This window comes from Mustelus asterias, unplaced genomic scaffold, assembly GCF_964213995.1.
Source record: "Mustelus asterias unplaced genomic scaffold, sMusAst1.hap1.1 HAP1_SCAFFOLD_4071, whole genome shotgun sequence".
NCBI lineage: Eukaryota > Metazoa > Chordata > Chondrichthyes > Carcharhiniformes > Triakidae > Mustelus > Mustelus asterias.
In genome coordinates, this window is record NW_027594016.1 from 371 (window position 1) to 15,000 (window position 14,630).

General features: G+C 50.0%; 1 protein-coding gene across 1 annotated transcript in view; it reads left to right on the plus strand.

The window, feature by feature from the left end:
* Positions 1–2,075: 2,075 nt before the first annotated feature.
* Positions 2,076–14,630, plus strand: part of LOC144490938 (RING finger protein 112-like) — a gene marked incomplete at both ends in the record, with an annotated part of 15,741 nt that continues 3,186 nt past the window's right edge. The window contains 2 exons of the mRNA XM_078208617.1: positions 2,076–2,213; positions 13,550–13,654. Coding sequence (XP_078064743.1) covers positions 2,076–2,213; positions 13,550–13,654 — 243 coding nt within the window. The remainder of the gene's footprint in view (positions 2,214–13,549; positions 13,655–14,630) is intronic.

Below are 14,630 nucleotides of genomic sequence, written 5' to 3' on the forward strand. Positions count from 1 at the left end.
ATCCATCTCCAATCCCTCTCTCTCTCCATCTCCAATCCCTCTTTCTCCATCCATCTCCAATCCCTATCACTCTCTCTCTCATCTCCAATCCCTCTCTCTCCATCTCCAATCCCTCTCTCTCTCCATCTCCAATCCCTCTCTCTCTCCACCTCCAATCTCTCTCTCCATCTCCAATCCCTCCCTCTCTCTCCATCTCCAATCTCTCTCTCTGTCCATCTCCAATCCCTCTCTCTCTCTCCATCTCCAATCCCTCTCTCTCCATCCATCTCCAATCCCTCTCTCTCTCATCTCCAATCCCTCTCTCTCCATCCATCTCCAATCCCTCTCTCTCTCCATCTCCAATCCCTCTCTCTCTCCATCTCCAATCCCTCTCTCTCCATCCATCTCCAATCCCTCTCTCTCTCCATCTCCAATCCCTCTCTCTCCATCCATCTCCAATCCCTCTCTCTCTGTCCATCTCCAATCCCTCTCACTCTCTCTCTCCATCTCCAATCCCTTTCTCTGTCTCTAATCCCTCTCGCTCTCTCTCTCCATCTCCAATCCCTTTCTCCGTCTCTAATCCCTCTCGCTCTCTCTTGATCTCCAATCCCTCTCTCTCTCTATCTGACCAATCCCTCTCTCTCTCCATCTCCAATCGCTCACTCTCTCTCTGTCCATCTCCAATCCTCTCTCTCTCCATCTCCAATCCCTCTCTCTCTCCATCTCCAATCGCTCACTCTCTCTCTCTGTCCATCTCCAATCCTCTCTCTCTATCCATCTCCAATCCCTCTCTCTCTCTCTCTCTGTCCATCTCCAATCCCTCTCTCTCTCTATCCATCTCCCATCCCTCTCTCTCCCTCTCTCCAATACCAATCTTTCACTCCCTCTACCACCCCACTTCTAATCTCTCAGACTCCCTCTCCCTCCATCTCTAATCCCTCAGTGTTGTCACACACTCTCCCATGTATATATATTTAGTGTATATATCGACAGGAATCGGTGCCTCTGTGTCCTTGGTCACAGTAAAACTGCTGTGAATCATAAGAACATAAGAACTAGGAGCAGGAGTAGGCCCTCTGGCCCCTCGAGCCTGCCCCGCCATTCAATAAGATCATGGCTGATCTTTCCGTGGACTCAGCTCCACTTACCCGCCCGCTCACCATAACCCTTAATTCCTTCACTGTTCAAAAATCTATCTATCCTTGCCTTAAAAACATTCAATGAGGGAGCCTCAACTGGGCAGGGAATTCCACAGATTCACAACCCTTTGCGTGAAGAAGTTCCTCCTCAACTCAGTCCTAAATCTGCTCCCCCTTATTTTGAGGTCATTCCCCCTAGTTCTAGTTTCACCCGCCAGTGGAAACAACTTCCCCGCTTCTATCTTATCCATTCCCTTCATAATCTTATATGTTTTTATAAGATCTCCCCTCCGTCCATCCGCTCTCTCTCCGTAACGGACTAATTATCTGTCTGGGTTGGGGGAGAAACTTTGTCGGATAGAAAGGGAGGGGAATCAAACTTTCTAATCTGATTTGATTCGATTTATTATTGTCACATGTACCGGGATACAGTGAAAAGTATCGTTTCTTGCGCGCTATACAGACAAAGCATACCGTTCATAGAGAAGGAAAGGAGAGAGTGCAGAATGTAGTGTTACAGTCACAGCTAGGGGTGTAGAGAAAGATCAACTTAATGCGAGGTAGGTCCATTCAAAAGCAGCAGGGAAGAAGCTGTTCTTGAGTCGGTCGGTCGGTACGTGACCTCAGACTTTTGTATCTTTTTCCCGACGGAAGAAGGTGGAAGAGAGAATGTCCGGGGGGTGTGGGGGGGGTCCTTAATTATGCCGGCTGCTTTTCCCCCGAGGCAGCGGGAAGTGTAGACGGAGTCAATGGATGGGAGGCTGGGTTTGCGTGATGGGACTGGGCTACATTCACGACCCTTAGTAGTTCCTTGCGGTCTTGGGCAGAGCAGGAGCCCCAGACCGAGCTGTGATACACCCGGAAAGGATGCTTTCGATGGTGCATCTGTAAAAGTTGGTGAGAGTCGGAGCTGACATGCCGAATTTCCTTGTTTTAACCTCTTCCCATGAACCTCAGGATTGCGGAGGCCAGGGCTGGATGGGGAGACCGGATGAGGACTTGCGTGGATTTAATTGGAAACCAGGAACAAACGCAACAACTAGAGGTGTTTATATCTGGAGCAAACCCTTCCTGATGGACACAGAGCAGGGAAAGGTAGGTGAGAGCTCGATTATCTCTCTCTGTAACACAATCTCACTCTGTACCTTTCCTGATGGACACAGAGCAGGGTAAGGTAGGTGAGAGCTCGATTATCTCTCTCGGTAACACACTCTCACTCTATACCTTTCCTGATGGACACAGAGCAGGGTAAGGTAGGTGAGAGCTCGATTGTCTCTCTCTCTGTAACACACTCTCACTCTGTACCTTTCCTGATGGACACAGAGCAGGGTAAGGTAGGTGAGAGCTCGATTGTCTCTCTCTGTAACACACTCTCACTCTGTACCTTTCCTGATGGACACAGAGCAGGGTAAGGTAGGTGAGAGCTCGATTGTCTCTCTGTAACACACTCTCACTCTGTACCTTTCCTGATGGACACAGAGCAGGGTAAGGTAGGTGAGAGCTCGATTGTCTGTCTGTAACACACTCTCACTCTGTACCTTTCCCGATGGACACAGAGCAGGGTAAGGTAGGTGAGAGCTCGATTGTCTCTCTCTCTGTAACACACTCTCACTCTGTACCTTTCCTGATGGACACAGAGCAGGGTAAGGTAGGTGAGAGCTCGATTGTCTCTCTCTCTGTAACACGCTCTCACTCTGTACCTTTCCTGATGGACACAGAGCAGGGTAAGGTAGGTGAGAGCTCGATTATCTCTCTCTGTAACACACTCTCACTCTGTACCTTTCCTGATGGACACAGAGCAGGGTAAGGTAGGTGAGAGCTCGATTGTCTCTCTCTCTGTAACACTCTCTCACTCTGTACCTTTCCTGATGGACACAGAGCAGGGTAAGGTAGGTGAGAGCTCGATTGTCTCTCTCTGTAACACTCTCTCACTCTGTACCTTTCCTGATGGACACAGAGCAGGGTAAGGTAGGTGAGAGCTCGATTGTCTCTCTGTAACACACTCTCACTCTGTACCTTTCCTGATGGACACAGAGCAGGGTAAGGTAGGTGAGAGCTCGATTGTCTCTCTCTCTGTAACACACTCTCACTCTGTACCTTTCCTGATGGACACAGAGCAGGGTAAGGTAGGTGAGAGCTTGATTGTCTCTCTCTCTGTAACACTCTCTCACTCTGTACCTTTCCTGATGGACACAGAGCAGGGTAAGGTAGGTGAGAGCTCGATTGTCTCTCTGTAACACACTCTCACTCTGTACCTTTCCTGATGGACACAGAGCAGGGTAAGGTAGGTGAGAGCTCGATTGTCTCTCTCTCTGTAACACACTCTCACTCTGTACCTTTCCTGATGGACACAGAGCAGGGTAAGGTAGGTGAGAGCTTGATTGTCTCTCTCTCTGTAACACTCTCTCACTCTGTACCTTTCCTGATGGACACAGAGCAGGGTAAGGTAGGTGAGAGCTTGATTGTCTCTCTCTCTGTAACGCTCTCTCACTCTGTACCTTTCCTGATGGACACAGAGCAGGGTAAGGTAGGTGAGAGCTCGATTGTCTCTCTCTGTAACACTCTCTCACTCTGTACCTTTCCTGATGGACACAGAGCAGGGTAAGGTAGGTGAGAGCTCGATTGTCTCTCTGTAACACACTCTCACTCTGTACCTTTCCTGATGGACACAGAGCAGGGTAAGGTAGGTGAGAGCTCGATTGTCTCTCTCTCTGTAACACACTCTCACTCTGTACCTTTCCTGATGGACACAGAGCAGGGTAAGGTAGGTGAGAGCTCGATTGTCTCTCTCTCTGTAACACACTCTCACTCTGTACCTTTCCTGATGGACACAGAGCAGGGTAAGGTAGGTGAGAGCTTGATTGTCTCTCTCTCTGTAACACTCTCTCACTCTGTACCTTTCCTGATGGACACAGAGCAGGGTAAGGTAGGTGAGAGCTCGATTGTCTCTCTCTCTCTGTAACACACTCTCACTCTGTACCTTTCCTGATGGACACAGAGCAGGGTAAGGTAGGTGAGAGCTCGATTGTCTCTCTCTCTCTAACACACTTTCACTCTGTACCTTTCCTGATGGACACAGAGCAGGGTAAGGTAGGTGAGAGCTCGATTGTCTCTCTCTCTGTAACACTCTCTCACTCTGTACCTTTCCTGATGGACACAGAGCAGGGAAAGGTAGGTGAGAGCTCGATTGTCTCTCTCTCTGTAACACTCTCTCACTCTGTACCTTTCCTGATGGACACAGAGCAGGGAAAGGTAGGTGAGAGCTCGATTGTCTCTCTCTCTGTAACACTCTCTCACTCTGTACCTTTCCTGATGGACACAGAGCAGGGAAAGGTAGGTGAGAGCTCGATTGTCTCTCTCTGTGTAACACTCTCTCACTCTGTACCTTTCCTGATGGACACAGAGCAGGGAAAGGTAGGTGAGAGCTCGATTATCTCTCTCTCTGTAACACTCTCTCACTCTGTACCTTTCCTGATGGACACAGAGCAGGGTAAGGTAGGTGAGAGCTCGATTATCTCTCTCTGTAACACACTCTCACTCTGTACCTTTCCTGATGGACACAGAGCAGGGTAAGGTAGGTGAGAGCTCGATTGTCTCTCTCTCTGTAACACACTCTCACTCTGTCCCTTTCCTGATGGACACAGAGCAGGGTAAGGTAGGTGAGAGCTCGATTGTCTCTCTCTCTGTAACACACTCTCACTCTGTACCTTTCCTGATGGACACAGAGCAGGGTAAGGTAGGTGAGAGCTCGATTATCTCTCTCTGTAACACACTCTCACTCTGTACCTTTCCTGATGGACACAGAGCAGGGTAAGGTAGGTGAGAGCTCGATTGTCTCTCTCTCTGTAACACACTCTCACTCTGTCCCTTTCCTGATGGACACAGAGCAGGGTAAGGTAGGTGAGAGCTCGATTGTCTCTCTCTGTAACACACTCTCACTCTGTACCTTTCCTGATGGACACAGAGCAGGGTAAGGTAGGTGAGAGCTCGATTGTCTCTCTGTAACACACTCTCACTCTGTACCTTTCCTGATGGACACAGAGCAGGGTAAGGTAGGTGAGAGCTCGATTGTCTCTCTCTCTGTAACACACTCTCACTCTGTCCCTTTCCTGATGGACACAGAGCAGGGTAAGGTAGGTGAGAGCTCGATTGTCTCTCTCTCTCTGTAACACTCACTCACTCTGTACCTTTCCCGATGGACACAGAGCAGGGTAAGGTAGGTGAGAGCTCGATTATCTCTCTCTGTAACACTCTCTCACTCTGTACCTTTCCTGATGGACACAGAGCAGGGTAAGGTAGGTGAGAGCTCGATTATCTCTCTCTGTAACAAACTCTCACTCTGTACCTTTCCTGATGGACACAGAGCAGGGTAAGGTAGGTGAGAGCTCGATTATCTCTCTCTGTAACACACTCTCACTCTATACCTTTCCTGATGGACACAGAGCAGGGTAAGGTAGGTGAGAGCTCGATTGTCTCTCTCTCTGTAACACTCTCTCACTCTGTACCTTTCCTGATGGACACAGAGCAGGGTAAGGTAGGTGAGAGCTCGATTATCTCTCTCTGTAACACACTCTCACTCTGTACCTTTCCTGATGGACACAGAGCAGGGTAAGGTAGGTGAGAGCTCGATTGTCTCTCTCTCTGTAACACTCTCTCACTCTGTACCTTTCCTGATGGACACAGAGCAGGGTAAGGTAGGTGAGAGCTCGATTGTCTCTCTCTCTGTAACACACTCTCACTCTGTACCTTTCCTGATGGACACAGAGCAGGGTAAGGTAGGTGAGAGCTCGATTGTCTCTCTCTCTGTAACACTCTCTCACTCTGTACCTTTCCTGATGGACACAGAGCAGGGAAAGGTAGGTGAGAGCTCGATTATCTCTCTCTGTAACACACTCTCACTCTGTACCTTTCCTGATGGACACAGAGCAGGGTAAGGTAGGTGAGAGCTCGATTGTCTCTCTCTCTAACACTCTCTCTCTCTGTACCTTTCCTGATGGACACAGAGCAGGGTAAGGTAGGTGAGAGCTCGATTGTCTCTCTCTCTGTAACACACTCTCACTCTGTACCTTTCCTGATGGACACAGAGCAGGGTAAGGTAGGTGAGAGCTCGATTATCTCTCTCTGTAACACACTCTCACTCTGTACCTTTCCTGATGGACACAGAGCAGGGTAAGGTAGGTGAGAGATCGATTATCTCTCTCTGTAACACACTCTCACTCTGTACCTTTCCCGATGGACACAGAGCAGGGTAAGGTAGGTGAGAGCTCGATTGTCTCTCTCTCTGTAACACACTCTCACTCTGTACCTTTCCTGATGGACACAGAGCAGGGTAAGGTAGGTGAGAGCTCGATTGTCTCTCTCTCTGTAACACACTCTCACTCTGTACCTTTCCCGATGGACACAGAGCAGGGTAAGGTAGGTGAGAGCTCGATTGTCTCTCTCTCTGTAACACACTCTCACTCTGTACCTTTCCTGATGGACACAGAGCAGGGTAAGGTAGGTGAGAGCTCGATTGTCTCTCTCTCTGTAACACACTCTCACTCTGTACCTTTCCCGATGGACACAGAGCAGGGTAAGGTAGGTGAGAGCTCGATTGTCTCTCTCTCTGTAACACACTCTCACTCTGTACCTTTCCTGATGGACACAGAGCAGGGTAAGGTAGGTGAGAGCTCGATTATCTCTCTCTGTAACACACTCTCACTCTGTACCTTTCCTGATGGACACAGAGCAGGGTAAGGTAGGTGAGAGCTCGATTGTCTCTCTCTCTGTAACACACTCTCACTCTGTACCTTTCCTGATGGACACAGAGCAGGGTAAGGTCGGTGAGAGCTCGATTATCTCTCTCTGTAACAAACTCTCACTCTGTACCTTTCCTGATGGACACAGAGCAGGGTAAGGTAGGTGAGAGCTCGATTGTCTCTCTCTCTGTAACACACTCTCACTCTGTACCTTTCCTGATGGACACAGAGCAGGGTAAGGTCGGTGAGAGCTCGATTATCTCTCTCTGTAACAAACTCTCACTCTGTACCTTTCCTGATGGACACAGAGCAGGGTAAGGTAGGTGAGAGCTCGATTATCTCTCTCTGTAACACACTCTCACTCTATACCTTTCCTGATGGACACAGAGCAGGGTAAGGTAGGTGAGAGCTCGATTGTCTCTCTCTCTGTAACACACTCTCACTCTGTACCTTTCCTGATGGACACAGAGCAGGGTAAGGTAGGTGAGAGCTCGATTATCTCTCTCTGTAACACTCTCTCACTCTGTACCTTTCCTGATGGACACAGAGCAGGGTAAGGTAGGTGAGAGCTCGATTGTCTCTCTCTCTGTAACACTCTCTCACTCTGTACCTTTCCTGATGGACACAGAGCAGGGTAAGGTAGGTGAGAGCTCGATTATCTCTCTCTGTAACACACTCTCACTCTGTACCTTTCCCGATGGACACAGAGCAGGGTAAGGTAGGTGAGAGCTCGATTGTCTCTCTCTCTGTAACACACTCTCACTCTGTACCTTTCCTGATGGACACAGAGCAGGGTAAGGTAGGTGAGAGCTCGATTATCTCTCTCTGTAACACACTCTCACTCTGTACCTTTCCTGATGGACACAGAGCAGGGTAAGGTAGGTGAGAGCTCGATTGTCTCTCTCTCTGTAACACACTCTCACTCTGTACCTTTCCTGATGGACACAGAGCAGGGTAAGGTAGGTGAGAGCTCGATTGTCTCTCTCTCTGTAACACACTCTCACTCTGTACCTTTCCTGATGGACACAGAGCAGGGTAAGGTAGGTGAGAGCTCGATTGTCTCTCTCTCTGTAACACTCTCTCACTCTGTACCTTTCCTGATGGACACAGAGCAGGGTAAGGTAGGTGAGAGCTCGATTGTCTCTCTCTCTGTAACACGCTCTCACTCTGTACCTTTCCCGATGGACACAGAGCAGGGTAAGGTAGGTGAGAGCTCGATTGTCTCTCTCTCTGTAACACACTTTCACTCTGTACCTTTCCTGATGGACACAGAGCAGGGTAAGTTAGGTGAGAGCTCGATTATCTCTCTCTGTAACACTCTCTCACTCTGTACCTTTCCTGATGGACACAGAGCAGGGTAAGGTAGGTGAGAGCTCGATTGTCTCTCTGTAACACACTCTCACTCTGTACCTTTCCTGATGGACACAGAGCAGGGTAAGGTAGGTGAGAGCTCGATTGTCTCTCTCTGTAACACACTCTCACTCTGTACCCTTCCTGATGGACACAGAGCAGGGTAAGGTAGGTGAGAGCTTGATTGTCTCTCTCTCTGTAACACACTCTCACTCTGTACCTTTCCTGATGGACACAGAGCAGGGTAAGGTAGGTGAGAGCTCGATTGTCTCTCTCTCTGTAACACACTCTCACTCTGTACCTTTCCCGATGGACACAGAGCAGGGTAAGGTAGGTGAGAGCTCGATTGTCTCTCTCTCTGTAACACACTCTCACTCTGTACCTTTCCTGATGGACACAGAGCAGGGTAAGGTAGGTGAGAGCTCGATTGTCTCTCTCTCTGTAACACACTCTCACTCTGTACCTTTCCCGATGGACACAGAGCAGGGTAAGGTAGGTGAGAGCTCGATTGTCTCTCTCTCTGTAACACACTCTCACTCTGTACCTTTCCTGATGGACACAGAGCAGGGTAAGGTAGGTGAGAGCTCGATTATCTCTCTCTGTAACACACTCTCACTCTGTACCTTTCCTGATGGACACAGAGCAGGGTAAGGTAGGTGAGAGCTCGATTATCTCTCTCTGTAACACACTCTCACTCTGTACCTTTCCTGATGGACACAGAGCAGGGTAAGGTAGGTGAGAGCTCGATTGTCTCTCTCTCTCTGTAACACACTCTCACTCTGTACATTTCCCGATGGACACAGAGCAGGGTAAGGTAGGTGAGAGCTCGATTGTCTCTCTCTCTGTAACACTCTCTCACTCTGTACCTTTCCTGATGGACACAGAGCAGGGTAAGGTAGGTGAGAGCTCGATTGTCTCTCTCTCTGTAACACACTCTCACTCTGTACCTTTCCTGATGGACACAGAGCAGGGTAAGGTAGGTGAGAGCTCGATTGTCTCTCTCTCTGTAACACACTCTCACTCTGTACCTTTCCCGATGGACACAGAGCAGGGTAAGGTAGGTGAGAGCTCGATTGTCTCTCTCTCTGTAACACACTGTCACTCTGTACCTTTCCTGATGGACACAGAGCAGGGTACGGTAGGTGAGAGCTCGATTGTCTCTCTCTCTGTAACACACTCTCACTCTGTACCTTTCCCGATGGACACAGAGCAGGGTAAGGTAGGTGAGAGCTCGATTGTCTCTCTCTCTGTAACACACTCTCACTCTGTACCTTTCCTGATGGACACAGAGCAGGGTAAGGTAGGTGAGAGCTCGATTGTCTCTCTCTCTGTAACACTCTCTCACTCTGTACCTTTCCCGATGGACACAGAGCAGGGTAAGGTAGGTGAGAGCTCGATTGTCTCTCTCTCTGTAACACACTCTCACTCTGTACCTTTCCTGATGGACACAGAGCAGGGTAAGGTAGGTGAGAGCTCGATTGTCTCTCTCTCTGTAACACACTCTCACTCTGTACCTTTCCTGATGGACACAGAGCAGGGTAAGGTAGGTGAGAGCTCGATTGTCTCTCTCTGTAACACACTCTCGCTCCCAAACCAGCCTCCCATCCATTGACTCCGTCTACACTTCCCGCTGCCTTGGGAAAAGCAGCCGGCATAATCAAGGACCTCTCCCCCCCCCCACACACCCCGGACATTCTCTCTTCCACCTTCTTCCGTCGGGAAAAAGATACAAAAGTCTGAGGTCACGTACCGACCGACTCAAGAACAGCTTCTTCCCTGCTGCCGTCAGACTTTTGAATGGACCGACCTTACCTTACGCTGATCTTTCTCTACACCCCGAGCTGTGACTGTAACACTACATTCTGCACTCTCTCCTTTCCTTCTCCCCTCTGTACTCTATGAACGGTATGCTTTGTCTGGACAGTGCGCAAGAAACAATATTTTTCACTGTCTCCCGATACATGTGACAATAGAGTCACAGAGCTTAACGGCATGGAAACAGGCCCTTCGGCCCAACTTGTCCATGCTGCCCTTTTTTTTAAAACTTCTATGCTGGTTGCAATTGCCCGCATTTGGCCCATATCCCTCTATACCCATCGTACCCAATTAACTATCTAAACACTTTTTAAAAGACAAAATTGTACCCGTCTCTACTACTACCTCTGGCAGCTCGTTCCAGACACTCACCACCCTCTGTGTGAAACAATTGCCCCTCTGGACCCTTTTGTATCTCTCACCTTAAACCTCTGCCCTCTAGTTTTAGACTCCCCTACCTTTGGGAAAAGATATTGACTATCTAGCTGATCTGTGCCCCTCATTATTTTATAGACCTCTATAAGATCACCCCTCAGCCTCCTACGCTCCAGAGAAAAAAGTCCCAGTCGATCCAGCCTCTCATAGAAATCATAGAAACCCTACAGTGCAGAAGGAGGCCATTCGGCCCATCGAGTCTGCACCGACCACAATCCCACCCAGGCCCTACCCCCACATATTTACCCGCTAATCCCTCTAACCTACGCATCTCAGGACTCTAAGGGGCAATTTTTAACCTGGCCAATCAACCTAACCCGCACATCTTTGGACTGTGGGAGGAAACCGGAGCACCCGGAGGAAACCCACGCAGACACGGGGAGAATGTGCAAACTCCACACAGACAGTGACCCGAGCTGGGAATCGAACCCGGGACCCTGGAGCTGTGAAGCAGCAATGCTAACCACTGTGCTACCGTGCCGCCCTAAGTCCCGGTAGCATCCGAGTAAATCTTTTCTGAACTCTTTCCAGTTTAATAATATCCTTTCTATAATAGGGTGACCAGAATTGCACACAGTATTCCAAGTGTGGCCTTACCAATGTCTTGTACAACTTCAACAAGACGTCCCAACTCCTGTATTCAATGTTCTGACCGATGAAACCAAGCATGCCGAATGCCTTCTTCACCACTCTGTCCACCTGTGACTCCACTTTCAAGGAGCTATGAACATGTACCCCTAGATCTCTTTGTTCTGTAACTCTCCCCAACGCCCGACCATTAACTGAGTAAGTCCTGCCCTGGTTCGATCGACCAAAATGCATCACCTCGCATTTATCCGAATTAAACTCCATCTGCCATTCGTCAGCCCACTGGCCCAATTCCGCAGGGGGGGGGCGGGGGGGGTGGATGGTGAGAGTATCGAGGGAGAAACTGTGCCCGCTCGTAAAAGGATGGCGAATGAGAGGGGCCCTCAGATATCAAATGATTTAGAAAAGCAGAGAGGGATCCACAGGGATCCGTGCTGGATTCGTCATTTATATCAATGACATGGAAGGCTATTTCGGGGGGGGGGGAGCGGAGGATCAGTAAGTTTGCCGATGACACAAAGATTGGGCGGGTGGTTAACAGTGAGGTTGAGTGTCTTGGGTTACGGGAAGATATAGCCAAGATGGCCAAATGGGCGGATAAGTGGCAGATGGAGTTTAACCCTGAAAAGTGTGAGGTGTCACACTTTGGAAGGAGTGATTTGACGAGGAAGCACTCAATAAATGGCAGGACATTGGGAAGTTCCGCGGAACACAGGGAGCTTGTGTTTGTCCTCAGATCTCTGAAGGTGGAAGAGTGTGTTAGCAGCATGGAGAAGAAGGCATCTGGGACTCTTGCCTTTATCAATCGGGGTATAGATTACAGATATCCACTCCATCTGACGAAGGAGCAGTGCTCCGAAAGCTTATGCTATTTGCGGCCAAATACACCTGTTGGACTTTAACCTGGTGTTGTGAGACTTCTTACGTAGATTACAAAAGCAGGGATGTCATGATGGAGTTGATTAGTCATGATGGAGTTGATTAGTCATGATGGAGTTGATTAGTCATGATGGAGTTGATTAGTCGTGATGGAGTTGATTAGTCATGATGGAGTTGATTAGTCATGATGGAGTTGATTAGTCATGATGGAGTTGATTAGTCATGATGGAGTTGTATCGAACTTTGTTGAGGCCACAGCTGGAGCACTGTGTGCAGTTCTGGTCGCCACATTATAGGAAGGATGTGATTGCACTGGAGGGAGTGCAGAGGAGGTTCTCCAGGATGCTGCCTGGCGTGGAGCATTTAAGTTGGGAAGAGAGGTTGGGTAAGGCTTGGTTTCTCTGGAGCAGAGAAGGTGCGACCTGATCGAGGTGTACAAGGTTATGAGGGACAGGGCGGATAAGGAGCAGGCCGTTCCCCTGAGTTGTAGGGTCAGTGACAAAGAACAAAGAACAGTACAGCACAGGAAACAGGCCCTTCGGCCCTCCAAGCCTGTGCCGCTCCTTGGTCCAACTAGACCAATCGTTTGTATCCCTCCATTCCCAGGCTGCTCATGTGACTATCCAGGTAAGTCTTAAACGATGTCAGCGTGCCTGCCTCCACCACCCTACTTGGCAGCGCATTCCAGGCCCCCACCACCCTCTGTGTAAAAAACGTCCCTCTGATGTCTGAGTTATACTTCGCCCCTCTCAGCTTGAGCCCGTGACCCCTCGTGATCGTCACCTCCGACCTGGGAAAAAGCTTCCCACTGTTCACCCTATCTATACCCTTCATAATCTTGTACACCTCTATTAGATCTCCCCTCATTCTCCGTCTTTCCAAGGAGAACAACCCCAGTCTACCCAATCTCTCCCCATAACTAAGACCCTCCATACCAGGCAACATCCTGGTAAACCTTCTCTGCACTCTCTCCAATGCCTCCACGTCCTTCTGGTAGTGCGGCGACCAGAACTGGACGCAGTATTCCAAATGTGGCCTAACCAGCGTTCTATACAGCTGCATCATCAGACTCCAGCTTTTATACTCTATACCCCGTCCTATAAAGGCAAGCATACCATATGCCTTCTTCACCACCTTCTCCACCTGTGCTGCCACCTTCAAGGATTTGTGGACTTGCACACCCAGGTCCCTCTGTGTTTCTATACTCCTGATGACTCTGCCATTTATTGTATAACTCCTCCCGACATTATTTCTTCCAAAATGCATCACTTCGCATTTATCCGGATTAAATTCCATCTGCCACCTCTCCGCCCAATTTTCCAGCCTATCTGTATCCTGCTGTATTGCCCGACAATGCTCTTCGCTGCCCGACAATGCTCTTCGCTGCCCGACAATGCTCTTCGACAAGTGGGATGAGGTAGGCAGCTCAGGGCCTTTCAACCCTCAGTGCAGACTCGATGGGCCGAAGGGCCTCTTGTGCACTGTAGGATTCTGTGGGGACATGCAGGGGTGGGTAGACTCGAGACGCAGCTCCGAAAGAGAGGGCATAGTGTCGGCGGAGATCCCGGGGGGGCAGGAATGGCCGTACGTCTCCCCCACCGATCAATCCTCCCCTTGCGTTTGCAGATGGCGATCTTTCTGGTGGACACGGAGGGATGCGATGGGGTCGGGCAACGGAAAGGCAACAGCGTCCAGCTCTCTGCTCTCAGCATGTTACTGAGCTCCTACCTGGTGAGTCTGCCCATCTAACTCTCTCCCTCTCTGTCCATTCTGCCCAGTGTTAGATATACCGGCCAGAGAGACCCTGGGGTATAACGGACAGAGAGACACTCAGGGTAACAGAGAGACTCTCGGGATTGCGATCAGAGTGACTCTTGGGGTAACAGAGTGACTCTTGGGGGTAACAGAGTGACTCTTGGGGGTAACAGAGTGACTCTTGGGGGTAACAGAGTGACTCTCGGGGGTAACAGAGTGATTCTCGGGGGTGACAGAGTGACTCTCGGGGGTAACAGAGTGACTCTCGGGGGTAACAGAGTGACTCTCGGGGGTGACAGAGTGACTCTCGGGGTAACAGAGTGACTCTCGGGGGTAACAGAGTGACTCTCGGGGGTAACAGAGTGACTCTCGGGGGTAACAGAGTGACTCTCGGGGGTAACAGAGTGACTCTCGGGGGTAACAGAGTGACTCTCGGGGGTGACAGAGTGACTCTCGGGGTAACAGAGTGACTCTCGGGGGTAACAGAGTGACTCTCGGGGGTAACAGAGTGACTCTCGGGGGTAACAGGGTGACTCTCGGGGGTAACAGAGTGACTCTCGGGGGTAACAGCGAGACCTTCAGGGTAACAGAGTGACTCTCGGGGGTAACAGAGTGACTCTTGGGGGTAACAGAGTGACTGTCGGGGGTAACAGAGTGACTCTCGGGGGTAACAGAGTGACTCTCGGGGGTAACAGAGTGACTCTCGGGGGTGACAGAGTGATTCTCGGGGGTAACAGAGTGACTCTCGGGGGTGACAGAGTGACTCTCGGGGGTGACAGAGTGACTCTCGGGGGTGACAGAGTGACTCTCGGGGTAACAGAGTGACTCTCGGGGGTAACAGAGTGACTCTCGGGGGTAACAGAGTGACTCTCGGGGGTAACAGGGTGACTCTCGGGGGTAACAGAGTGACTCTCGGGGGTAACAGAGTGACTCTCGGGGGTAACAGAGTGAC